The 24,877-nt window shown below is 49.2% G+C and overlaps 1 protein-coding gene across 1 annotated transcript in view; it reads left to right on the forward strand.

Moving 5' to 3' along the window:
• Positions 1-24,877, forward strand: part of DYNC1I1 (dynein cytoplasmic 1 intermediate chain 1) — a 171,561-nt gene that overhangs the window by 39,308 nt on the left and 107,376 nt on the right. The window contains exons 5-6 of the mRNA XM_072650748.1: positions 3,885-3,953; positions 8,823-8,938. Coding sequence (XP_072506849.1) covers positions 3,885-3,953; positions 8,823-8,938 — 185 coding nt within the window. The remainder of the gene's footprint in view (positions 1-3,884; positions 3,954-8,822; positions 8,939-24,877) is intronic.

Raw genomic sequence — 24,877 nt, forward strand, 5'->3', positions numbered from 1 at the left:
CAGTTTCCAGTCACAGGACGATAGAACTGAGGTAGATGGGGAGGTTCCCTGAGCCAAGGCTGAGCCAGTGGAGGCCTGGGGGGTGCAGTGAACCTCTCCAAGTTGGGCATGTGAGTTCAAACCCATGTTTCTGAAGCCAGGTCCAATGCGTTGACCACTGCCCCACATAAAGGAAGAATTATCTCAAAAGATCATTCGCAGAGAAGAGCCACTGGCTGGGAAGGGCCTTGGAGGCCAAATCAACTCAAAAACCTTCATTTTACAAATGAGGCAGCTGAGGCTCCCAGAAGAAAGGACAGAAAGAATGAGGCTTGAATGGCAACACAGGAGGGGAAATAGCCTGACTCAGAAGGTTGTTGAATCACTCTTGGATCTCCTCCTTCAAGAGCCTGGAGGATGAGGCTGTGGGAGGGAGCTGAACCTCCTCTGCCCTGGGAGTCTTTCCAGTCAGCAGGTGAGGAGGATGCCCCCCAGGGAAATGTTCCTCTCCCTCTGGAAGTGGAAAGAGTTTCTCCAAGTTTCTCACTACTAGTGCCTCAAACATCTGCCAGACCCAGGGACACCTTGGGCACCAGTGGGCAAAGGAGTGCCAGGAACCATTGTGCTTCTGATTAATGAAAATCTCTGGACAGTCTCCCTTTGTATACCTTTCATGTTCTTTTCTTTTTTATAAAAAGAGAGTAAGGAAACACATCCTAAGGCATTTGAGTTATCACACAGTCAATTAAAGAAGAGAATGAAAAGTAATATTCCAACTCGAAAGTGTCGGAAGCGCCCTTGACCTATTCCCCAGCCTGAGAGCGCTGGCTCCGTGGAGTAAGCTAAAGAACATCCACAACTGTCCTGTTCTTAGAAACACAAGCAAACAAATACCCAAATCCCAAACCTTCGCTGGCTTCTCACATCCCTTAAATTATCACCCTACTGAGCTCCTTGAGAAAGCCTTCTCCACTTGATGCCTCCTCTTTCTCACTTCTGCATCTCTTTTCTGACCTCATCTCTCCACTGAAACTGCTCCCTGCAAAGTTACCAATGACCTCCCTCTTAATCTCCAAATGTTCTTTCCTCAGCCTTCTTCCTTCCTGACCTCCTTGCAACCTCTGGCACTGTGGTCCACTCTTTCCTCCTGAGCGTTCTCTCCTCTGTCCCGGTTCTCCTGCTCCCTGTCTCACCATTCCTCTCTTTCCTTTGTGGGATCTTCCTCCAAGTCATATGCTCTAAGCATGGGAGTCTCCCAGAGCTCTGTCCTAGGACGCTTCTCCTTCAGCACGCGGTGATCTCATCAGACCCCATTTATTCCGAGTATATTTTGTTATAAACCTACATGTATACATATTGTCTGCCCAGTGGAATGTCAACACTGGGGGTAGGGACTGTTTTCATTTTTATCTTTGCATCTCCAGTGCCAGCACAGGGAGAACCTGGCACATAGTAGGCCCTCAGAAAAAGGAATTTGGTCCAGATTTCTGAATCTCTAATTGGATTGTTCCATTTGCATCCCATAACCACCCTGACCTCCCACTGCAGTGGGCTCCTTCAATCTGCTGCCTGGCTAGAATAGCAGTCATCCCTTCCCCCAGATGAGCTGAGCATTGGTGAGCCTTATCCAAGAAAGTACTGGGGAGTTGGCACAAGTCAGCTATACCAACCCCCGAGAGTCTGGAAAGGGTTCTCATAGTGTGAGATGCCAAGAATGGCCAGGCAAGTGGAGGCCAGTCTCTAAACCAATTTCTTGCAACCAAGTGTTTCTAACCATTAGATGAAACTGCCTCCTGAGCAGAATCCTCCCAATGGTCTTGAGATGATGAGGGAGGGTCTTGAGGGTCAGAGCCCAGAAAATACTTCCAAAGGAAGTCACTATAACTGACCCCATCACTTTGGTTGTGAGAAGCTCCTAAAGGTAAGTGTCTAGAATAGGCAAGGTCCATGCTAGGTTCTGGACTCCACTCAGTGCCAAATTTTGGTAGAATTTACAAGAGTTCTTTCAGGAGGGGGGGCTAGGGAGCCTAGAAATGGGTACTTCCTAGTTTGTAGACTCTGATGATGAAGGAAGTGACATGATACACAAGCCTACAGTTTGCCCAAACATGGATAACTTCCCAAGTACTTCTCCCGAGGTCCTTAGATGCTTGCATTCAGCTTTCCCCTCAGTGCATGGCTAGCTCCCTTCTGCTAAGCCTTGAAAATGAATAGCCTTTGGATCCACATGGACCCTGGAGCAGAACAGGGAATGAAATTCATAACAGAGTTTATGTATTCAAGTCAACCAGGCTAAAATTAATTGAATTATAAAACGATGTAGTTATAGAATATTTATGGGAAGTTGGGATGTACTTCTTTCAGAGTTGGATAAATATAACAAAAATCTAAACAAACAGAAAAGAAAACAGAGATGAACAGACTTTTGAAAATTAGATTTGAAAGGAAGTATCTTCTGAATAGAAATATTAAAGAATATACATATTTCTCACCATCACATGATGCCTTTATAAAACTGACCATGCATATATCAATCAGGAATAAATGTTAAGAGACAGAAATAGTAATGCATCCATTTTAGAGCATAGTTATTAACTAATATACAAGAAAAAAATACAGAGCTACGCAGAGACTAAGTAGCAACATCCTAGAGAATAAAGATGGGTGGAAAACTTAACTAGGTTAAGGAACACCAAGAAAGTGAGGTAACATGAAGAAATCGGGGGACATAGCTAAAACACTCCTAAGAAAAATTGTGCTGATAAAATAGAAAAACATGGTTATTAAAATGGAGAAAGATGGGAATAATGACCTGAAAATGCAATGGACAAATGGAGAAAATAAACAAATTAAAACTCAAACAAGCATAAAAAAGAATCCTTGAAAATTAGAGGAGAAATAGAAACAAGTGAAAACTCAGGGACTGCAAAATAGAAATGACAAGCAAAACTAAGAGCTGGTTTCTTTTTGGTGTTAACAAAACCATTATGCCAGTGACTGATGAAGAGGAAGATCCAGTGAGCAAAATAGGAAATGGACAAGATGGATGGACAGTGAATCCAGAGCAAACCAAACCAGGAATCTTGAGCTAGAGAATGACCACTTACCAAACTAGGAATTATCCAAATTAACGAAAGAAGAACCAGTTACCTTAAAGAATACATTATTATAAACTGAAACTGAGCATGCAGTGAAGAAATGACCCCAGGAAAACAAAACAAACCAGAACTTTGTCCTTGACAGATCTAGGAATGTATTCTACCAGACTTGTTTGGAGCTTTTAATATCTCTTCCTTTCAATTCTTTCTCATTAATTGAGAAAGGAGCCACACTCGAACTATTTTATGAGACAAAGCTAGAACTAACCCTTAAATTAGGGGCAGGTATGGAAGAGAAGGAAAGCTACAGACCCACCTCACTCAGAAATATTGATCCCAAAATTTTTAAGTAAAAGCTTAGCCAAGGGACTATGGCAACATGCGCACCAATTATTCAGTCTGACCAAATCAGATCCCTACCAGCGACTGAAAGAGGATGGCGCACCTGGTGAGCCTGGGCATGTTCAGGGTGTTATTGCCATAGACTGTGGGTGAACATTAAGAAAACAACGAGCCTGATGAGCGACGTAGACAGCAGCCAGGGTGAGAATAAAGGGAGGCCACGGATGACTTATTTGGCCCTGGGTTTTCCTCTGAGTAAACCCCTCGAGAGCCCCTCCCCTCCCTTTGCCTGGCACTGACCCCTATTTGTCCTTTACCTGGCTTTTCTCTCGCCCTGGGTCTGGGGGCTCAGCACATGTTTCTATGTGTAAATGGCATTGACTTGATTCAACAGACAGTTCTTTTCTCCCTTTTCGTTAACTGTGTGTGTTCTTTTCCCCTTTGTGCTGCACAACTGATAACCAGCTGCCTTAGGACCCTCCAGTGGGACACTGACCCCTCAGTGCTGCAGCTCCAGACAGACTCAGAAATTGGGTATTTGTCAGCTCTTTGCTTCTGTGTTTGCTTGTTTCTTTGCAAAGGCTGTGTTGGAAAGGCTGGGCTCTTGTCTGTTCCCGCTGCCAAATCTGCGTTTGAGATGCCAGTTTTCTTCTAGTTGTTCCCTGAACTTCGAAGGAAGCATCTTTTTGAGGAAAAGTTACCACAAAAAGATGACCATTGCTGCCCCTCCCCCATGTGATCCCCTTTTCTTTCCAAGAGGGACAAGGGGAACTTCCCCCCCGCCAAGGTCCTCGAGGATGGGATGGTTGAGCCTCCTGTCGCTGGGATTTCCTTGACTAACACCATGTGGGACTCCAGTTCTGTCCATACTTGAGAGCCCCTCCTGTTGTCCTGTGTGCTGCCCCATCTCTCTTCCCCCCAGGGCCTTATAATAATCGCCTGTCATTAGGGCCAGGGGGCTTTGTTACTGCCCGGGTCACTGCTGTAGCAGTGGTGAGGGAGAGGGATCGGGGCTCAGGGGCTTCCCTGGACTCCCCATCAACACTTCTGCTCAACTGACAGATGCTGCATCAGGTGGGGAAGGGGAGGCTCCCATCCCCTCAGGCTCTTCTAGCTCTGAATCAAGGCCCTGTGGCTTCTTTTCACCACCTCAGGAAATGGCCCAAGTCAGCAAAAAGGGAAGCTTCAACAGAGTTCTGGGGCACCCCATTTGTGGGGCACAGGCTCCACCCCAGAGGAGGAGGATGAAAGAGAGCCTGGCTGAGGTAGGGGATCCTCCTGAGACTTCAGGAGCAGTGCAGGGTCCAAGGGAGCTGGGTCCACTGAGGTCAATCCCCCATTTTACAGAGGAGGGCATTGAGGCCTAGGCAGAGAAAAGGACTTGCTCAGATCACAAGGTAATAACTATAATCACAGAATTCTTACTCAGAATTTGTGTCAGAAATCTTTAAGAGTTTCTGAGTATCCTCACGACAGCCCTGGGAGGGAGGTGCTATCGTTATCCCTATTTACAGATGAGGAAACTGAGGCTAGGAGAAGTGAAATGAGAAGCCCAGGGTCACCCAGCTTGTCAGTGTGTGAGGCAGGATTTGAATCCAGGTCTGCCTCTCTGGGAACTTAGTCTTGATGCTCTCTCATCCCCCTCTCCTGCAGTCCATGCTCGTTCCAAGCAGAACTTCCATCCATGGTTACTTAGGTCTGCAGTGTGGGCCCCAGGTAGAGGCCTGTTCTGAGAATGTCCTTCAAGCCTTGGATGGATCATTTACCACCCCCAATTGGAGAGGCTGAGTCAGTCCAAAAGTCCTCCTAGAACAGCACCTTGGAGCTTTTTCTGTGGGTGTACATGACTAGGGAGCTGCTTCCTCCTCAACCCCTCAGTGTATTTTCATTACGTAGACATCTAGCCCAGGCAGTTTTGGTCTCCTTGCATCAGAGCATCAGAGGGTTTGCCAATGGACTGTCTGGGGTCAGCCTGGTTTCCTGAGTGCCTTGCTTTGGAATTCTCTGATGCCCCAGATCAGCAGAGGGGACCCAGAGCTGTAACATCTAGAACAGTGAGAAAGAACTGGGTCACGGATGTGGCCTCACTAGAAGCTAGTTTGGGTGCTTGGGGTCAAGTAAATCTGTGGGCCTGGCAGGAAGGAAGGGAGAGAAGACATGAAGCCCAAGTAAAAGGTCAACCATGGTTAGCAATCCCATCTTCTGGAGGAGGGTGGCCAGCAGAGTAGCCCCAGCTACTGTGGGGGAGGAGCAGCTAGCCAAAGAAACCTGCAAAGGGTTCTGGGTGACTCTGGTTTCAGCCCACCTGCTTGTGGTGAAAGGGTACAGGACAGTGGGCAGGAGGAGGAGGCTGTAGGAAGAGGACTGAGAAAGAAGTCAAGGTGTGGAATCAGCGGAAGCTTCTCAGAAATTCTAAAGACAGTTTTCTTGCTTCTTCGCTGCTTGTTTCCAGCATGTCCTTGGGGGTAGCCAACTTCTCTGGGCCTTATTAAGGAGGAGCTGAGCCAAAGGCGTCCAAGGCTCTTATAGCTATAAATCTGCTTCTGTGGCCTCCAAGTCTCAGTTTCTTCATCTGTAAAGTGAGGGGGATGGACCAGATGTGTTCTAGGACTCCTTATGTCCTTTCACCAGAAATGAGCGACTCCCTCCCACAGATCAGAACACACAGGTATGTGCTCACACACACACATACACTCACACATACTGACACACACACACTCACACTGACACACACTCACGCACACTCACACTCACACACTGACACACACACACTCACCCTGACACACACTTACACACACTCACTCACACACTCACACTCAGCCTGACACACACACACTCATACACGCACACACACACTCACACTCACCCTGACACACACACTCACACTCACCCTCACACACACACACACACACACACTCACACAGTCACACAGCGACCAGGAATTCAGTCTTCCCAGAGGTTACAGAGAGTCCCAGCCTCACACTCCCTCTGCCTCCATTTCTCCTTTCACTCCTCCAGCCTCTGTGATCTCGCTCCGACCTTGTCTCTCCAAAGTTACCAAAGATCGCTTTTAAAAATTGTCCTCGCTTACTTTCCTATGACTCATCACATTTCCCGGTACCCAAAAAATCCCTCCAGCCCCCGAGAGAACCACCCCTCAAGCAGAGAATACAATGACGCCTTGAGTCTTGACCCGGGAGTCCCAGCCTCGCAGCGCGCGGTATCTCTGCTTGCCCTTGAGCCCCGCTCTGGACTCTCAGTTCTCTCCATTGGTGCAGTCTGCTCCTCCCGTCTGTTTCCTTTTTTGCCTTTTTAGTCGTCCCAGGAGTCGTACACCTGATGGTACTGTCCGTCATCTCCCTTCTTGGATTGAATGCCCAGCAGTTTTTTAAAAACACAGGGAAGGCGTAGTGAATGGAGCCTTGGAGTCAGGAAGATCTGGCGTCAGGCCCCGCCTCCGATGTGTGGAATCTGTATCCTAGAGCCACGGCCATTCCATAGCCATTCAGTGCCCGAGGCAGCTCTAAGGATTCCAGTTGCAGGAAAGGTGCCATCCTGGGTTAGAGAAGAGAATTTTGTCACCTGGGAGCTCCTCACTCCAATGAGTCTGCATGTCCAGTCTGCAGCCCCGCCCTGCCCCCCTTTAAACTTAATTCCCAATAGCTTTTCAGAGTGGCTGGACCAACAGCAGCTGCACTGTGATAATTAGTGGGCCCATCTGGACCCAACCAGCATCCCCAGTGATGTCCTAATCTCCAGCTCCGGTGGCCTTTCCTCAGTCCTCATCCTGGTTGACCTCTTCTATATTGGACACTGCTGCCCAGCACTGCCCACGCTCTCTCTTTCCTGGGTCTTCATGATTCTCCTTCTGATTCTCCTCCTCATTCGGCCATCCCTTCTCAGTTTCCTCTGCTGGGCTATCATCCACAGCCCACCCCCAAGCTGTGAATGTCCCCCAGCTCTTTAGCCTGGGCCCCATTTTGTTGACCTCATCCACTCTCGTGGCATCAGGGATCATGTCTTTGAAGATGGCTCCCAGTCTCCATCTCTTTCTTGAGCTCCCGTTCCACATCATCAATTGTCTTGTTGGACATTTTGAACTGGATGTCTTGTAGGCACCTCAAACTCAACTTGTCCAACTGTGAACTTATGATTTTCCCCTCTTCCTAAAACCATGGGTTCACAATCTCTGGGTTGTCTTCACTCTTCACCTTGCCCCATTTCAAAGAAACTTCCAAGTCTCCACTCTACACAGCTCCTCTCCAAGGCCATAGCCACCTCCTCAGGTCATTCACCAAGCCCTAATTGCCTTTCATTTCCCCCTCCAAGCCCAGAGGGACTTCCCCAAAGCTCAGGTCTAACCACATCCTTCACTTGCTCATAACCTCCAAACATAGAGTCCCTTGGTTGGTGTTTAAAGGCCTTCTTCATTTGACTCCAATCTCCCTTTTCAGGAAAGCCATGATCTAGTCAAATCGATCTCCTGGTTCCCGTTTGACACTTAATCCCTGGCTTCCAAGGCTTTGTCCAGGCTGTTCCCTAGACCTGGAATGCCCTCCCTCTCACCTCTACCTTTAGAATCCCTGGCTCCCTTCGAAGCTCAGCTCAAACATCAGCTTCTACAGGAGACCCTTCTTTATTCCCAGATGCTGGTGCCCCTCTCCCCCTCCCCACAGACCCATGCACATACTGTGGGCGCCACCTAGGAGAAGTATCAGTATTTTATGCATTGATCCTTCAGTGCCTTGGACCATTGAGCCAGCCTCCCCACTTCCCATCATGATACCTTCCTGTGTCCTGGGGTTTGGGGGCATAGTCTGTGAGGTGTGTCCATGAGTGAGGGCTCCTCAGAGTGATGAATTTGAAGCATCTTCTGGGGTGAAGAAGTCCTGGGCTCGAGGAGCTATACTTCCCTCAGCTCTCCTCTCTGCTCCCTCTGTTGTTTGGGTTCTCCCAGTTTGTGCCCTGTTCTTTGTCTCTGACCCTCTGTTAGTGGTCAGTTGACCACACGTTAAGATGAAGGTTTAAGGTGGGAGCTCAATCTCCTCCCACTCCCTTTTCTCCTTTGTGCCTGCATTTATCCCAAATGCTCCAGGGACCCCTAAGGGCTCCTTCTAACCCCTAATGGAGCAAATTCCCAGACTTAGAGCTGTCAGGGTCCTCAGAACAAACCAAGGCCCTCAAGCCCAAGACCTCCATTTTGTAGAAGAGGAAACTGAGGCCAGTGAGGAGGCAGTACCTTGCCCACAGTCTCCCAGCTCTACCCACCTTCCTGCCTTCTGCTGCTGGTCTTTCTAGCTGGCACTGCCACCGCTTGGGCTGCATGGGAAGAGGGGAGGGGGCTGAGGCCAGCCCCAATGGGTCACTGCCCACTTCATGGACTGTTCCATTTGTTCTTCCTAGGCGGAGACTGCACAAGCTTGGTGTGTCCAAGGTGACTCAAGTGGACTTCTTGCCCAGGGAAGTTGTATCCTACTGCAAGGAGACACAGACTCCACTGGACACACACCAGTCAGAAGGTAAAATTCATTTGTTTTCCCACTTTGAAATGATGTCTCCATGGAAGAGTTCAGTTTGGCAGGGGGTTGGGGTCAGGAGAGAGGATCCTCCTTCCCTCCCTCTTCCCTGTGTTCCAATTGGTGAATTATCTCTACCCCTAAAGCCAAAGAGCAAAGACACTGTGTAAAGGTCACAGAGGGACAGGCAAGCTAGGCTGGGGGGGGGGGGGCGCGGAATGGCAGGTGGCCAGGAGGACAGGTTTTCTTTTCTTCCATAGAAGTGATTCATGTTAACAGAAGTCATCATCTCAAGGGAGGGATCACGTTTGTGACATGAGCAGATGAATTTGGTAGAAATCCTAGAGAAGTTATTTTTAAATTAAAGTTTCTTCTCTTAACAAAAAGTAACTTTTCCCCTCCTACTTACTCACACATTGGAAAAAAAGAAAAAATTCAAACCCTTGTAACAAATGGGTGTAGTCAAGCCAACAAATTCTTGTGCTGGTCCTGCCCCTGAATGTCTGTCATCCTGTGCCCTGAATCCCCCATCTCTGGCAGTTAGCCAGAGGTAGGGGGATAGCAATTGTGGCTGGTCATCGCCTTGATCAAAGAAAAATCTTTCTGTATCATTTGTCTTTATCATTCTTTTCTTATATAAATTGTTCTTCTTGATCCATCGCTTTCCTTTGATTCAGTTCATAGAACTCTTTCCCCATTTCTCTAAAGCCTTCCTGTTCATCATTTCTTATGGTATAAAAATATTCCATTACATTCCTATGCTGTAATTTGTCCAGTCATTCCCCCAAAACAAGCCCCCTTTGTGTTGGTTTCTTTGCCACCAAAGACAGTGCTGCTACACATATTTTTGGACATATGGGCCCTTTTTTTCTTTCTTTGGTCTCTTTGGGGCTCAGACCTACTAGTATCAGTGTATCAAATTGTGAGCAGTTCAGTGACTTGGGGGATGGGGAGTGATTCCAAATTGATATCTGCAATGGCTGTTCGCGTTCACACCTCCTCCAAGAGTGTCTCCATGTGACCACTTCCCTCAGCCTCTCCACCATTGATCATTCTCTTTTTCTTTCAGCCAGTCTTTTGCTTTGCCATTCAGATGGGCTTTGCTTTAGTTTGCATTTCTCTAATTATTAGTGATTTGCAGTGTCTTCTCATACAGCTTTATGTAACCTACCTGGAGAACTGCCTGTTCATATATTTTGACTTTAGCACACTTCCTAGAACAGAGTCATCACTTAATCAATGCCTGTTCACTTGTCTTGGCCATTGGTCAGTTAGGGAGTGGCTTTTATCCTTATATGGTTGAATAAATTCTTTATATAACTTGGATATTAAACCCTTATGAGTCAAATGTTCAGCAGAGTTGTGGGGAGTTTCCCCAGGTACCTGTTCCCTTTTTAGTTCTGTGTTCTTGTCACAACACTGGTCCTTAGCCTGGACCTTCATGGGCTGGGTCAGATTCTAGCACCCAGTGGGTCTTTAGCCAAGACTTCTGGACCTCAGAGAGGCACCATGTAAATAGCCTCTGACTGGCTTAGGCAACCCTACTGCAGGCATACTTGGTGGGCCAATTGGACGCTCTCTTTCCCATGAGCTCTGACTCACAGGTTCTCAGGGCCTCCCTCAGGAGTTCACTGCCATTCCACACACACTGGTCAGTGCATGGCACTGAGGAGAAAATAACCAAGCGCATCAGAGTAAAGGGCACAACTCTGCCTTTCAGGGTGTGTCCAAGTGTGTGCACACAAGTATGTATGTGCATGTCTGTGCTCATGCATCCCAGGACCAATACCAGCTTGGCCATGGGATCTTTCTTCCTTCCAAGCTCCCAGAGTTCTGGGCTCCCAGAGCAGACCAAACTCGCCCTCTGGTGGCTGACAGCAGAGCAGGTTTCCCAAGTGACCCCAACATTTCCAGGAGAGAAGTAAATGCATGCTGGTGTGTCAGGTCTGCTCAGAGCTTTCTGTAGCCAGTGTATCCTGGGAGGGACCAAGGGGCCAAGTACAGCCTCTGGTCTCGAAGACTCCTGCCTAAGCTGGCCCAGAGCCCTCTGGGGAGCCCTCATTCTATCAGGGATGTCTGCTTCAGGAGCAGCTGGCTGAACTCTCCATTTTCCTGAGTACCCTAGTCAAGCTCTGGAGAGAAGGGGCCTCTAGAATCTCCCTAGTAGAGAGTATCCTACCGTGCCTGAGAGCTGGGCTAAGGTATCATGGCTTCTTTGGGGGAGGGGATGCAGGAAGGAGGCCAACTGGATACCACCTATGGAATTCTGTTGAGTGTGTGGGGTTGGCACAGATCAGGCCAGGGAGCTGGCTTGAATTCTCTGGCATCTCTGGGAAGCCTGGAATTCCCGTATTTAATGTCATTTATGTCCCCAGTCTGGAGATCTGGGCACTGGGGAGAGGCAGAACAGGAGTGATGTGGGCAGACTGAGGTTTGAGTTCCATCTTTGCTACTTGTTTGTGTCACCTTAGGCAAGTGTAAATACTCCTCCCCGCCCCAGTCTCAGTTTCCTCATTTGCATGCACCTCCTTCCTCACAGAGCAGTTCTGAGACTCAGAGGAGGCCAGATCCATAAGGGTCCCTGTGAGCCACGATCATTATTATCTCCATATGATTTCTCAGAGTTCCTTTGCCCATGAGTGGTTAGCAGTCATACCCAGGGTAAATGATGCAGACTGTTAATTCATAGTCCACCCACTGAGGGCACCCTCACCCTCCAGAGACCTTGTAGAAGGAGAATGACTCTGGGCTAGGAATGTCCCTAAGTCTTCAAGGGAGACTTTCAGTTCCTCTTCAGAGACCTTCATGTCTCTGGCCATGGTGCTGAGGTGCTATCCCCACTTCAACCTGAACCTCTGTGTTCCTGTTCAGTCCTGAAGAAGACAGGAAAAGGTGGGAACTGCCTCCCCATTGGGCCAGGTCGGTGCCAGTACTCAGGTCAAGAATCATTAATTACCATGTAGGCTCCCTAGAGTTCTCCTCAGAATCATTCCTAGGTCACCACCTTCCACAGAGCTGACATTTTCATGGGCCCTTTCAGGGAGAATTTTCAGCTCATGGAAAACCAATCAGGTATGGAATAAGCCCCTCCCATGTGCCAATTCCTGTGCTTGCTGCAGGGGGCATGAGGACAAGGGAGGCAGTCTCTGGTTACAGGGAGATATGTATATAAAAACACACAAAATTCATAGGTAATTTTTTGAGAGGGTGGACACTAAGAGTAGGGGGGATCAGAGAAGACTTAAAGTAGAAGATGATGCCTGGGGAGAATTTTTAAGAAAAAAATGGACTCTCTGGCAAATGGAGGCAAGGAAGGAGTACCTGCTTGGCATGGAAAACAGTCAGAGAAGAAGGGGGTCTAGGGTAAGGATATGGTGTCATTTGGGAAGAACAGCCAGGAGACCCGTTTGGACTACAGAGGGCAGGAAGGAAAGTAATGCAGAATAACATTGGGATGACTGCTCAGAGTCGAGTTCTGAAGGGTTTTGAATGCCAAAAAAAGGAGCTGATACTTCAATCTTCAGGTCATAGGGAACTGCTGGAGTAAGGCAGTGACATGGTCAGATCTATGCTGTAGCACAATCATTATGGCTTCTGTGTGAAGGGTAGATTGAAGAGGAAAAACAGGAGGCAGGGAGACCAACCAGGAGATTCTGGGAGTTGTCCTGTCCATCCCAAAGTAGCTGAGGTAGCAGCATGAGCTGATAGAAAGCAGTCCCAAGTTGAATATAGGAAACCTAACCTCGAGCCCTGGTCCCTGCAGCAGGGACACTAGGCAGTGAACTTCCCCTGTCTGGGTCTCAATTTCTTCACTGATAAACTGAGGCTAATCCTCACTCTTCCTTACTCTCAGGGCTGTGTTTGTATGAATATACTAGAGACACAGGAACCCTTCTGCCATTGCCTGGGAAGGCCCCTGTCCTTGACTTCAGGTTCTAGGGACTTTCCCCTTCCAAATGAAATCCTCTCCCTTAGTAACTCATGACCTTCAGCAGCTCTGCAGAGATTTGGAGACAGACCTAGAGAATATCTGAAGGCAGCCTGCAGGTCCCTGGAAAAGCTGAGGGACAAACCTTGACTTGTTTTGTGTTCTTTAACCTGAGCAAAGGGTTCCAAAATCAAAGTCTGCTGTCCTGTGCCTCCCTGCCCCCAGTGAGTCCCTTTGGCCCTAACACTGGCAGGGTGTGACAGCCTCAGTAGGAGTGGAGTGGAGGCCCACACATCCAGGCTCCCAAGGTCAGAAATTCCCAGATTTTTGTTCTCTCTTGACTTTCTTTGGGTCTGTGACTCTCACTCTGCAAGCCATCTTGGTGGCTGATACTTTTACTCATGTGTCACAAAAGGTGACCCACTAGAAAAGGAAATGGCAAGCCCCTCCAATGTCTTTGCCAAGAAAACCCCATGGACAGTACTAAGATGATAAAAGACATGACACCCGAAGATGAGCCCCTCAAGTCAGAAGGTGTCTGACACCCTACTGAGGAAAAGCAGAGGACAAGCACAGGTAGCTCTAGTACTAATGAAGTGTCTGGGCCAATTCAAAAGGAAGCTCAGCTGTGGGTGCGTCTGGTGACAAAAGCAAAGTTGGGTGCCTTACAGATCGATAGTGCACAGGAGCCTGGAATGTAAGATCTCTGAACCAAGGTCAGCTGGATGTGGTCAAACAAGACACAGAAAGATTAAAGAATAGCTTGGGTGTCAGGGAAGTTAAATAGATGGGGATGGGTGAGTTTAATTCAAGTGGCAAGAATTGCTTAGAAGAAATGGAGGAGTCCTCAGTCAATAAAAAGGTGAGAAAATCAGTACTGGGGAATGATCTCAAAAATGACCCAGTGATGTCAGTTCAAATCCAAGGCAAGCTGTTCAACATGACAGTAATACAAGTCTATGTTCCAACCACTGATGCTGAAGAGGCCATCAGTTCTATGAAGACTTACAACACCCTCTAAAAATAACATTAAAAAAAGATATCACATTTCTTACAGGCAATTGGAAGGTTAAAGTAGGAAATAAAAAGATAATTGAAGTGACAGGCAAGTTTGGCCTTGGAGTACCAAATGAAGCAGGGCAGAGACTAAGAGTTTTATGGAGATAACTCACTAGTCAGCAAACACAGTTTTTCAACAAGTCAAAGAACACGGGCATTGTTATATGGTCAATATAGAAATGAGGTGGATTATTTATTTGGCAACCAAGGTAGAGAAGCTCTATATCGTCAGTGAAAACAAGACCTGGGGCTGACTGTGACTCAGATCATTAGCTTCTTGTTGCAGAATTTAGACTTAAAGAAAGTAGGGAAAAACCATCAGATGATAAAACTATGACCTAAATAACATCCCTTTTGAATATGAAGTGGAGGTGGTGAATAGATTTAAGGCATTAGATCTGGTAGACAGAGTGCCTGAAGAACCATGGACAGAGATTCACCATATGGTACAGGAGGCAGCCAGGGGGAAAAAAGCATTCAAAAGAAAAAGAAGAGATGAAGCTCTCCAAATAGCTAAGTAAAGAAGGAAAGGAAAAGGCAAAGGAGAAAGGGGAAGATATGCCCAAGTGAATGCAGAATTCCAGAGAATAGCAAGGAGAGATTGAATGCTTTCTTAAATGAGCAATCCAAAAGGGTAGAAGAAAATAATAGAATGGGAAAGACAAGGGATCTCTTCAAGAAAATTAGAGATATCAGGGGAAAGTTTCATGCAAAAATGGGCATGATCAAAGTCAAAAAACTGTAGGGACTTCACAGAAGCAGGAGAGATTAAGAAAAGGTGGCAAGAATACACAAAAGAACCATCCCAGAAAGATCACAGATACATCACCAATAACCCCGATGATGAGGGATGAGACATCCTGGAGAAGGAAGGCGAGGGGGCCTCAGGAAGAATGGCTAACAATAAGGCTGGGGGATCGAAGTCCAGAGGAGCTGTTTAAAATCCAAAAAGCTGATGCTGTTAAAATGCTGCACTCAATAATCCAGCAAATCTGGACAACTCTATAGTGGCCATCGGACTGGAAAAGATCAGTTTATGTCCCAGTGCTAAAGAAGGGCAATGCCAAGTAATGCTCAAATTGCTGAGCAATTGCACTTATTTCACACACCAGCATGTTCTGCTTAAGGTTCTGTAGGCTGGACCCCAGCAATATGTGAACCAAGAATCACCAGAAGAGCCGGCTGGTTTTCAAAGAGGCAGAGGAACTAGAAACCAAATTTGGCAGCATATGCTGGATTATGGAGAAAGCAAGGGTGATCCAGAAAAAAACCCATCTACTTCTGCTTCACTAAAGTCTTTGACTGTGTGAATCATGGCAAAATGTGGCAAGTCCTCAAGGAGATAGGAGTACTACGTCATCCTTTTTGTCTCTTGAGGAACTTGTACATGGGTCTAGTCTTGTAGAGAACCTGGGAACAAACAATATGCTCCCGTCTCATCCTTGGATTCTGTCTCTGTGCACTGGGGTGAAAGGCCACCAAGCCCTCCTCCAGATCTCTGATTGCTGTCCTTATTCACTAAGAACATCTCATCTGCCCAGGGAACAGTACAGACTGGAAGCCACAATTCTGCCATTGCCTTCTGGTTTGGGGGATGAGAGAAATCTGGCCTTTTCCCCAATCCTATTGTCTCTCCATTAGCCTTATTCTCCCAAGTGCTCTCTCTCTCTCTCTCTCTCTCTCTCTCTCTCTCTCTCTCTCTCTCTCTCTCCTTCCCTCCCTCCCTCCCACTCCTTTCTCTTTCTTCTTGTCCAATTGCTCCGGAAAACATTTCTTCCAGGGGCTCCATTGAAAAGAGATCAGGATGACATAAAAAGAAGATTTGTAAGCATCAAAATGTAGACAGAAATAGCAGCAGATATTTCCACCTTGTTTGATGGTTGACAGAGTGTTCCCTGTGGGTCATGCCTTTGCTTCTCATAACGTTCTGTGTATCTGTGCAGGTGGAGAGGGGGGTATAGAGGTCATTAGTCATTTCCAGATAAGGCAATTGGGGCAAGTGACTGACTTGGTCAAGGTCTCACAGGGAGTAACCAGAAGAGCTGGAATGCCAACCTCAGCCCTCTGATTCCACATCCCAAACTTTGGTTCTAGCATTGAGGCTGTGGTACTGAGGCCAGCCATGGAGCCCTACTCTCCTACCCCCTCCATCCTTCCCTCTTCACACACACACACACACACACACACACACACACACACACACACACACACACGCACTTGTGCGCGCACCCCATGAGCACTGATGATGTGTCCTGCAAAGTCTCAGGACACATTCTTGCTACCATTGGGGCATCCTCAGACTCTGAGGTCTAAGTCTAGATAAAGCCTGACTCTGGGATATTAGGGGAATGAAGGGATTCCTGGGGAAGGGTATGCCACATTAACAAGAATAAGAACTGCCACTTTCAGGTTTGCAAGGGGAATGACAAATATTGTTTCATTGATCCTTCCAGCAATCTTGGCAGTAAGTGCTATTATTAGTAGTAGGTGCTAATAGTGTTACTCCATTTGGTAGATGAGAAAATAGAGGCAGAGAGAGGTGAAGTAACTTGTGTATCCTACAGCTAGCAGGGGTCTGAGACTAAATTTGAACTCATGTCTTCCTGACTCCAGGAGCAGAGCCATGTTTATTGCACCATTAGCTGGGCTTGAGTTGCACTGGGGTCATTGTCATCACTGGGTATCTCATGGATGCCTGTCTGTGCACTGAGGTCTCTTCATGGGCTTTATGAAGGCAAAGTGTGTTCCTCGGCTTTGGATATGAGGGCACTTCCTCCCTGCCTGCCCAGTCTTCCCAGGAAAGACCACCGTGTGATCTGGACCATGTTGCCCAGTGCCCACTCAGCCCCACCTCCAGATTTCAGTGGTGGACTTCTGGAGGAATTGTAGACTCCACCTGGGTACTGTTGTTCCTTTAATGCCCCTCTCCCACCAGGCTGAAGCCAGGTGCTCACACACTGGTCCTGTGGGTTCCCCAACCCAGCACAGGGCCCAGAATTTGTAAGGGGGGGGGGGGTCGTTGAAACTCCAGTTAGACTTCCCTCCTCTTCAGCGGAAGGAAGCTTCCTCTGGTGCTTAACCAAGTGTTGTATTTATGTGGAAGCCACCTGAAGGCCCAGAGGAGCCTGGAGGTAGTTTCTGGGGCATGACATGGTGGTAACATGCTAAGAAAACTCCCCTTAACCCAAGTGAGGCATGTTTATGTTTAGCGAATGTCTGCATTTAGGCATTAATGATTGCTAAATCTGGGAATGACTTGGGTTGTATTTCAACACCAGCCACATGTTGGCAGGGAATGATTATTTTTTTTAAGGAGAGGAGAGGAAAGGAGAAGAGAGGAGAGGGAAGGGGAGGGAAGGGGAGGGGAGGAAAAAAGAGAGAGACAACCAGACAGAGACAGAGAAAGATTCTTGAGAGCGGAGAAACTGAGGTAACTGGGATGGAAAGCCTGAGAAAACTTCATCCATTTTAGTAGCCCAAAGGAGGGAACATGGGAAGGTGGAAATCCAGACTAGCGTCTGCAGTGTAAGAGCTGGCGTTGGGAAGCCTCCTGCAGCCAGTCCTGGGGAGCTTCTGTGGTACTGAAAATCAAGGCAGGGACCATGAGGGAAGTCCATCTTGCCTGCTTCACGTGACATATAGTTCAAGCATTTGGGGAGAGAGTGGAATTCGGCTTGGTGTGTGTCCAGACCACTTTGTTCTTTAGAAAAGGAATCTGTTGGAAAAGTTCACTTTCAGTATTTACCTTGAAACTCACCATGGTTAGAAATGTCTTGGTTCTATGTTAACATATAAATTGTCTGGCTAGGACATCTTGTGTCTAGCTCTCCGTTCTGTGCCAGATCCTAAAGTGGCTACATGGGGCTGCTACACAGTTTAAAAACAAATCTAGGAGAGACTGGGAAAGAGCACAACCAGATTCAAGGGATTTGTTCTTGGTTTAATCACCAGTAATGTCAATGGAAAATAGAGTTAATGTAGGCAGATGTCAAACACATCTGGGTAGAAAGAGGAGGAAACACAGATAGAAGATGAAAGGTGTGTGTGTGTGTGTGTGTGTGTGTGTGGGTGGGTGGGGGTGGGGGTGTGGGGGTGTGGGTGTGCTGACTGGGCCTGGGGCTCGGGGTCTGGGATCCCCTGAAGCTGTTGGTTGGGAAGGAGGCTGCAGGGCAGCACTGCATATGCGAAGGGGAGAGTCCTCTGCCTCGATCCATCAGTGGAGGGGTCTGGAATTTCTGATGAAGTAAATCTGTTGTGTGTGTGAAGTCGGCCAGCTCTTTCCAAGCCCTCCGCTGTCATTTTAGAGGCCCAGCTTGGCTGAGGATGACATTGGTGAATTTGCATCAGTGCTCCCTGGAAAGATCTTCTGGATAGTGGGAAAGTTGGGGCAAGAAACGTCCACACAACATTTTTATCATCATTGGGCTGGATACTGCTCCTCCTCTACATGGCCCAACCTCGCTGGCATGCTTCCCTGGCTCATGCTGATTAACCAGCCTCTGTGGATTGTATTCCTGGGTGCCATCTCCTTCATCAGCATCTCCTTCGAACAAGGGGCTGTCCAGGGGGTGGAGGTGAGCAATGGTGAGGATGGAGACCCACAGGTCCTGCTTTTGCCACCATGCACAGCACCTCCCTTCAGTCCTAATGATGCTTCTCACTAGGAATCCCTACATAAGGAAACTTCCAAAGTTGGTTTCCTGAGAAGGGTTTGCTGTGCCCATTCCAGACACCTGTGAGGCCAGCAGGAGGCCTGGACCAGAGCAGCACAACTCCCAGGAATCATGGTGACTGCCTATGTCCACACACTGAGGCTGTCTAGCAGATCACCAAAGTGGGTGAGGATACCCTTTCCCTACTTAGACAGATCACCAAGACAAACATTTGCCCAGAGTAGACTCTGCCTTGAAAGTTGATGAATGGGATCTTGGTTAGGCAAAAGAGGGAGAGGCATTCCAGGAACGAGAGGCCTGGGGCGGGGGGGGGGGCAGGAAAATTTTCACGAAGCACTCCCTTGCTCCCTCATCTTTTGATGTTGACATTCACCCTTGGCTTCCAAGCAGGAAATGAGAGAGATGCCAAGTTAGCAAGTACTCTGGGCACCTTGGAAAGGTCCTCCAACAATCTGTGCTGGCAAAGCTCAGGCCAATGACTGGAGCAGCACTAAAAGCTTCCTGGTCAGTGCATTTGCTAAGACTTAAGGAAGCCAAGCCCGCTCACCTTTGCCAATGCTGATGAAAAGCCTGCCTCACCCTTGGTGCCGCCCACAAAGAGACAGCCAGCTCAGCTAGGGGCTGGAGATGAGAAGGAAGACAGCCCCGGTCCTGAAGGGGAAGCCTCTCCCAGCTTGGGCTCAGCTGGTTCCAGGAGCTGCCTTGGTGGGGGTCGAGGAGCGCTTCTTTGCCTGGGGCCTTATTTCTTCTTTCTCTTGGTGGTATGTAGGGGGTGGGGTGAGAGGGGCAGTGATGAGCGCCAGGCTGCCAAGGGCTACATGATTGGCTGTGATAATGACATGCTTTCAGGCCTGGCTCGTTTCCCTTACCCTCAGAGAGAAAGAACATGCAATTAGAAAGTGATGTCAGCTTCCAAAGTGTGGGTCTCAAATTTTGGTCTCCCCAGAATGCCAACCTTCTTAGCAAAGCTGGCAGACCCATGTCCTGGCAGAAGCTGCTCGCCATGTGATCTAAAACTTCCTGTCCCCATAATTGATGTGTTTTTACCCTTTCCATTTCCTGAAGCCTGATCAGAATTAACAACGGCCAATGGAATTTCCTGTCAATGCCACTCCCTTCCCCGCTGAGCTGAGTGGCTAAGCTGGTCTGGGTCAAGCGGACGACAGGGTTGGGCTTAGGCGTGACTGAAGCTGCTGGAGGTTTCCCTTTCTGGGCAGGCTCGGTGTCCCTTTGGGCCACAGTCATCCATGTGGATGGCTTGTCCATCGCAGGCTGGCCTCAGCCACATAGGACCCACACATGACAGCCCTGTTCAACCTGGCTTCCTCGTGGGGTTCGTGGAGGTGAGATGGTAGATGGAGAACTGAAATGAGCTTAGATGCTTTCCTGAAGAGCTGTCTCTCAGGGAATGGGGACTCTGGCTCTGCCTCTGGGCTCAGCTCCTCCTCAGACCATTCTGTTTCTTTTTCCAGTTTTGTGTATTTGGTGTCTCTGCGTTGACTGCCTGCCTGGGAGGGCTGGGCCAGAGCATGTGGGAGACAGACCAGGCAGCCTCAGGAACAAAAGCAATAGTAACCATTAAAAGTTTGCTGAGTGCTTTGGTCACGTCTTCTGAGTCTGTGACCAACTGGAAGAGAAAGGGAGTGATGCCCAGGAAGATGGAGGGCCATGGGCCAGGCTCACAAACTGGTATGCAGGGTCAACCTGTGGTGGTATGGGGCAGAGTTTCTGTCACTTTCTTATCAAATGTGTGTCAGTCAATCAGTCTGGGCTCTTTCACAACAGCCTTCCTGTAATTTCTGGTGACAATGACCAGGTCAGAATTGCAGATCCCTCCATTTCTAGGACCATGGATGCCTGAGCCAGTCTTTTGTCTGCTGCTTTGTCTTCATGTTCTTGGGTGGGTTCCTGTGGATGTCACCCATCAAGGGCCTTTGGATTCCATCTTGGCTCTTAGTGCCCTCTGGAAGTAGGCTGTTGTTGGCTGCATATGGCGGTCTTACAGAGGATCATGAACTAAGATCCTTGGCTTTCCTGGGCCCCTGACTCCCAGATCCCACAGGAAGATTCGTTTCCATGTGGGCTAATTGTCATGGGCAGTTTTTCTTCTTTAAAATGACTTTTTTCTTGAGGTGGGAGATGTAAGCAAAGAGAACGTCCTCAGAAACCTGGGGAAGATGTCAGTGGAGTTCCCAGGAAACTCCCCTTCTCAGTGGCCACAAAACCTGCTCTTTCGGGTGGGAATTAGGCTGTGTAGCACCACACTTTTAGAGTGATGATCTCCAAGCACTTTTCAGACCAAATATGTTTGTCTTCAGCAAGCTCTAGCAGACTGGAGGCAGAGTATCTTAGAGGTGGACCTCATTTTGTGTTGGGAGGGCTGGAGACCATGGCCAGTGCTTAGGTTGCTGACCTGACAACATAACTGGCCATTACTCATTCCCTGATCACTCAGCTAAGGCCCAAAGATGGCTCTGGAGGGTCTCTGGGCTGGAAAACAACACCAAGCTAGACAGAGGGGACCCCTTGACACCCTGGGCTCCCTGCTGAGATCCAGTGCCTTACACAGTGGGAGGGGTAGTGGTTGTAGAATATGGAGAGCGAGGGTCACTGCTTTTGCTGGCCAAAGGCAGCGGCTGAGTTACTTCATGGAGGCACAGGGTGCTGGTATTCTCTTGGTTGTGTGGGATGGGCCCCAGTGCTCCTGCAGGGTCAACATTGCCCAGAGATAGCCAGGCAGGGTTAGGGGTACCCCCATGCCTATTTTCTCCTAACCACAGAGCAGGAATCCTATCTTCTCCATATTTCCTACTCCTTCCCAGATCGGGGAAACTGAAGGAAAAGTGAGGGGAGACCAATGGAAAAAGCCTATACTCTCCATGGCCAGAGGCATATCTGAAGGTTGGGGTCAGTGCTTGAGGGGAAGCCCTGGGCTAGAGGAGAGGCTGGACCAGGGGCTATGCTGCTTGATAGCTGCAGGACTGCATCATGGGCTCCTTCTCAGTGCCTCAGTTTCCTCATCTGTTAGAGGGAGATCAGAGAAAACACGTGCACTCCCTCCCTCGAAGCATGGTTGTCAGGCATGCACTTTGGAGATGAGGGACAGGGGCAGGGTGCCAGGCCTGGCACAGCATAGGCATGCCACTGGGGAATGACTGTAGAAGCCATCTCCCCACATCTGCAGTGGCTTGGCCACCCTGCTAGTTTTGGGAGTGGTTGTTCTTCGTCCCAGAGCCTGTCCTCTCCAGGGGCTGATGGCCTTTAAGGACAAGTCTTTCCTGCTCAGAATTGGTCCCCAAAGGCCAACATTCAATATGAAACAATGCTAACTCTAAATGCTCCACTGTGGCTGGCCCCAGGCTCTAGGCTGGGAGAGGAGAACCTGGAACAAAGACCAGGGGCCTTCTCCTCCTCCAGCTGCCTGCCACGTCACCTTGGGGGCCACTGCTGGTGACAGGAGCCTAGCTGAGCCAAGCCATTGCGGGGTGGCTAGGCGAGCAGCCGGCCGGCCGGGCCCAGAGGCGCCAGATGCTGCAGCGGCAGTGACAGCTCAGGCTCCAGCTGATTCCAGGCACTAAATGAGTATCAGATTCTGCCCTCAGTGGTGAGTGCATGGGGAGGAGGGTACTGGCCTGTCCTCGGCTGGGCTGGAGGCCCCTGGCAGGTCTTCAGGCCAGTGTTTATGGCCTTCAAGCAGCAGCCAAGACCAGACTTGTTGCCTAGAATCTGAAATTCTGAGGAGAGGCCCTGGTGGAGGGATAGCAGGCCTTGCCCGTTTCATCTCAGCCGCCATGGGGTTCATTGGCTACAGTAACTGCAACTGTAAAGCTGCAATTACTGGGACAGACGGAAGGAGGAAGAGAGGAAGGGAGGTAGGGAGGTAGGAAGGGGGGAGCTGCAGCTAGCCCTCTGCCTCCAAGGAAAGTGCAGGCAATTGCCTTGAAAACCATCCTTCTGGTTACAAGTTCAAATGGTCACTTTCCTGGTGTCTCTGAGCCCAGCCGTGCTCTGGAGCTGCCCACAGGCTTCAGTGACCTTTGGGTGATTGCTGATGTCCAGGCTTGGCTCATTCAATTCCTCAGTATCTTCAGGAGCTAGATGAAACCAAATCCCATTTGTATAAGATTCACCTGGCCATTAGGGCAGGATTCAGAGCCTGGGCCCTGGAGAAGGGGACTCTGCAGGGTGTGCTCTGGGCCAGCTGGCCCAGCCACCCTTGGGCCCCCACACAGAGCAGTTTCGGGATATGCCCTTTGACCTCTGGCATAGAGGGCAGCCAGCCAGGACAGGCTTGGGTTGGAGAAGTCAGCCACAGGCCAAAGGCAGGAGGAGATCTCATCAACCCCCAAGTCTTTTGGGGACAGACTTACTCATGGAATTGTGATCATGAGAATGTGATCTCAGTTAGCAAAGGCAGCTGATGGCCCATCCTTGGTGCAGCACAGAGTTTGGGGGCACAACCTGTGAGGCTGGCAGGTAAACTGAGCCCCTGAAGGGCCAGACACTGTTGGAATGAGGAACCTAGAGTGAACCAAAGCCTTTTGCTGGGAGGTTTCAGGGCCCTGGCTAAAGTGACCAAGAGATATCAGGTCCATCCAGAGGCCAAGCTTTGCCTCTCCCAGGACCAAGCGTTAAGTTCAGGGTGACCAGAGTAAACTGCTACTGCCCATTCCTACAGACTCCACACCTTCCCCCACCACCAGCCACAGAAGTGAAAGGAGCATGCCCATCTGGAAGACATGCTCCTCCCCCAAAGGCCCATTTCTGAGTCTCTCTTGGCTGCATGGGGCTAAGCTTCTTGCTGGCATCAGTTCTCATTAGCCTGATGCTCCCCAGCCCTCAGCAACTGGAAGAGGGGTGGGCTGCCTGGCAGCTGGCCTGGAGGGCCACCGGATGATTTATGCAGTGTCCTGAGCTCTTTCATGGGAGCCCCTGAGCTGTAGGTGTGGGCCCCCTGAGCCACCCTGTCCCGGGGCCCCATAGTGCCTGTTTATATTACTGCCTTATGTCAAGAAAACTTTGGTGTGCTCAGAAATGGCACCACATCCCAGGCAGTGGCGCCTCAGATTAGGAAACTGAGTCACCGAGACCCTGAGGAGCTTTAAATCCACTTGTCTCCAGCTCCTACGGACACACTGCCTGGCCTGGCCCCCAACTGGGGGAGCAGAGCCAGCTATTTCCTTGGGCCTTATAACTGTCAGGGAGAAAAATATGCCTCCCCTTCATGGGAACAAGGACCCATGTGACTTTAATGTGGTGAAAATAAGCAAGGAGAGCTCCTCTTTCTCTTCTCCCCACTCCTCCATAATCAGGCACACACACATGCACATACACACATACCACACATGCACACATGCGCAAATACGTGCACACATACACTCCCCCAAATGCCCTGAGGAGTGTCTTTGTGGGGCTCCTCAAGTCCTAGCTCTGACAGGAGCAGCTGGCAGCCTGGTGAGAAAGAGGTGCCCAGCCATGGATGGGGGCATGAGGAAGGTCTGCTCTGGACACACAACATCGATACCAGAAATGTCAGACTTGGCTGCCAAACCCCAGAGTGTAGGAGAAACCTACAAACATGTCATTGCAAAATGTTTAGCAAAACGAATAAAAGTAGAGTGCGGTCCAGATCATCGGGATTCAGGGCTTCCTGAGCCAATCTGCTGCTGTGCCCATGAGGATCTGCTTCCATTTGAATTGGACTCCAGTGAAGGTCAGCATTGACCTGCCTGGACCTCCAGGATCTGCTCTTTCCCTGGTTGCTCCCTCCCTTTCCACTGACTCAGCTGAATCTTTGTCCATGCCCCCAACCAGCAGAAATCCTTCCAACATGTTGCTGCCAGTGAGAGCAGCCAGATATGCTGCCTGCAGGAAGCCACAAACCTTATTCACATGCCCCACTGAGGAGAGAAGGAAGGGGAAAGGCAAAGAGAGGAGCCAAGGCCTACCCTACCCCACTGATCCTTGTCCCCCATTTCTACCATCAGCAGGTGTGCCTGGCTGGCTCTGAGGGCCCCTGTGCCTGTATCCAGCCCTGGACTCTCCCCTGAGCACCGTTCCTACGCTGCCAGTTGTCTGCTAGACATCTCAGTCACAGAATGTCTGAGTCAGCACTCATTCTTCTCCCCCCAAACTTATCCCTCCTCCCTCCAGGCTACCCAGTCTGTAACTCCACAGTCTTCCTCTTCTGTCTGCCTCCCCCATTGTGGTCTCTCAGTTACCCTGGCCTGGCACATCTCTCACAGCCATCCCATTCTTTTCTGGCAGCCTCAGTCCTTGATT

The sequence above is a fragment of the Notamacropus eugenii genome, chromosome 3 (genome assembly GCF_028372415.1).
Source record: "Notamacropus eugenii isolate mMacEug1 chromosome 3, mMacEug1.pri_v2, whole genome shotgun sequence".
Classification (NCBI taxonomy): domain Eukaryota; kingdom Metazoa; phylum Chordata; class Mammalia; order Diprotodontia; family Macropodidae; genus Notamacropus; species Notamacropus eugenii.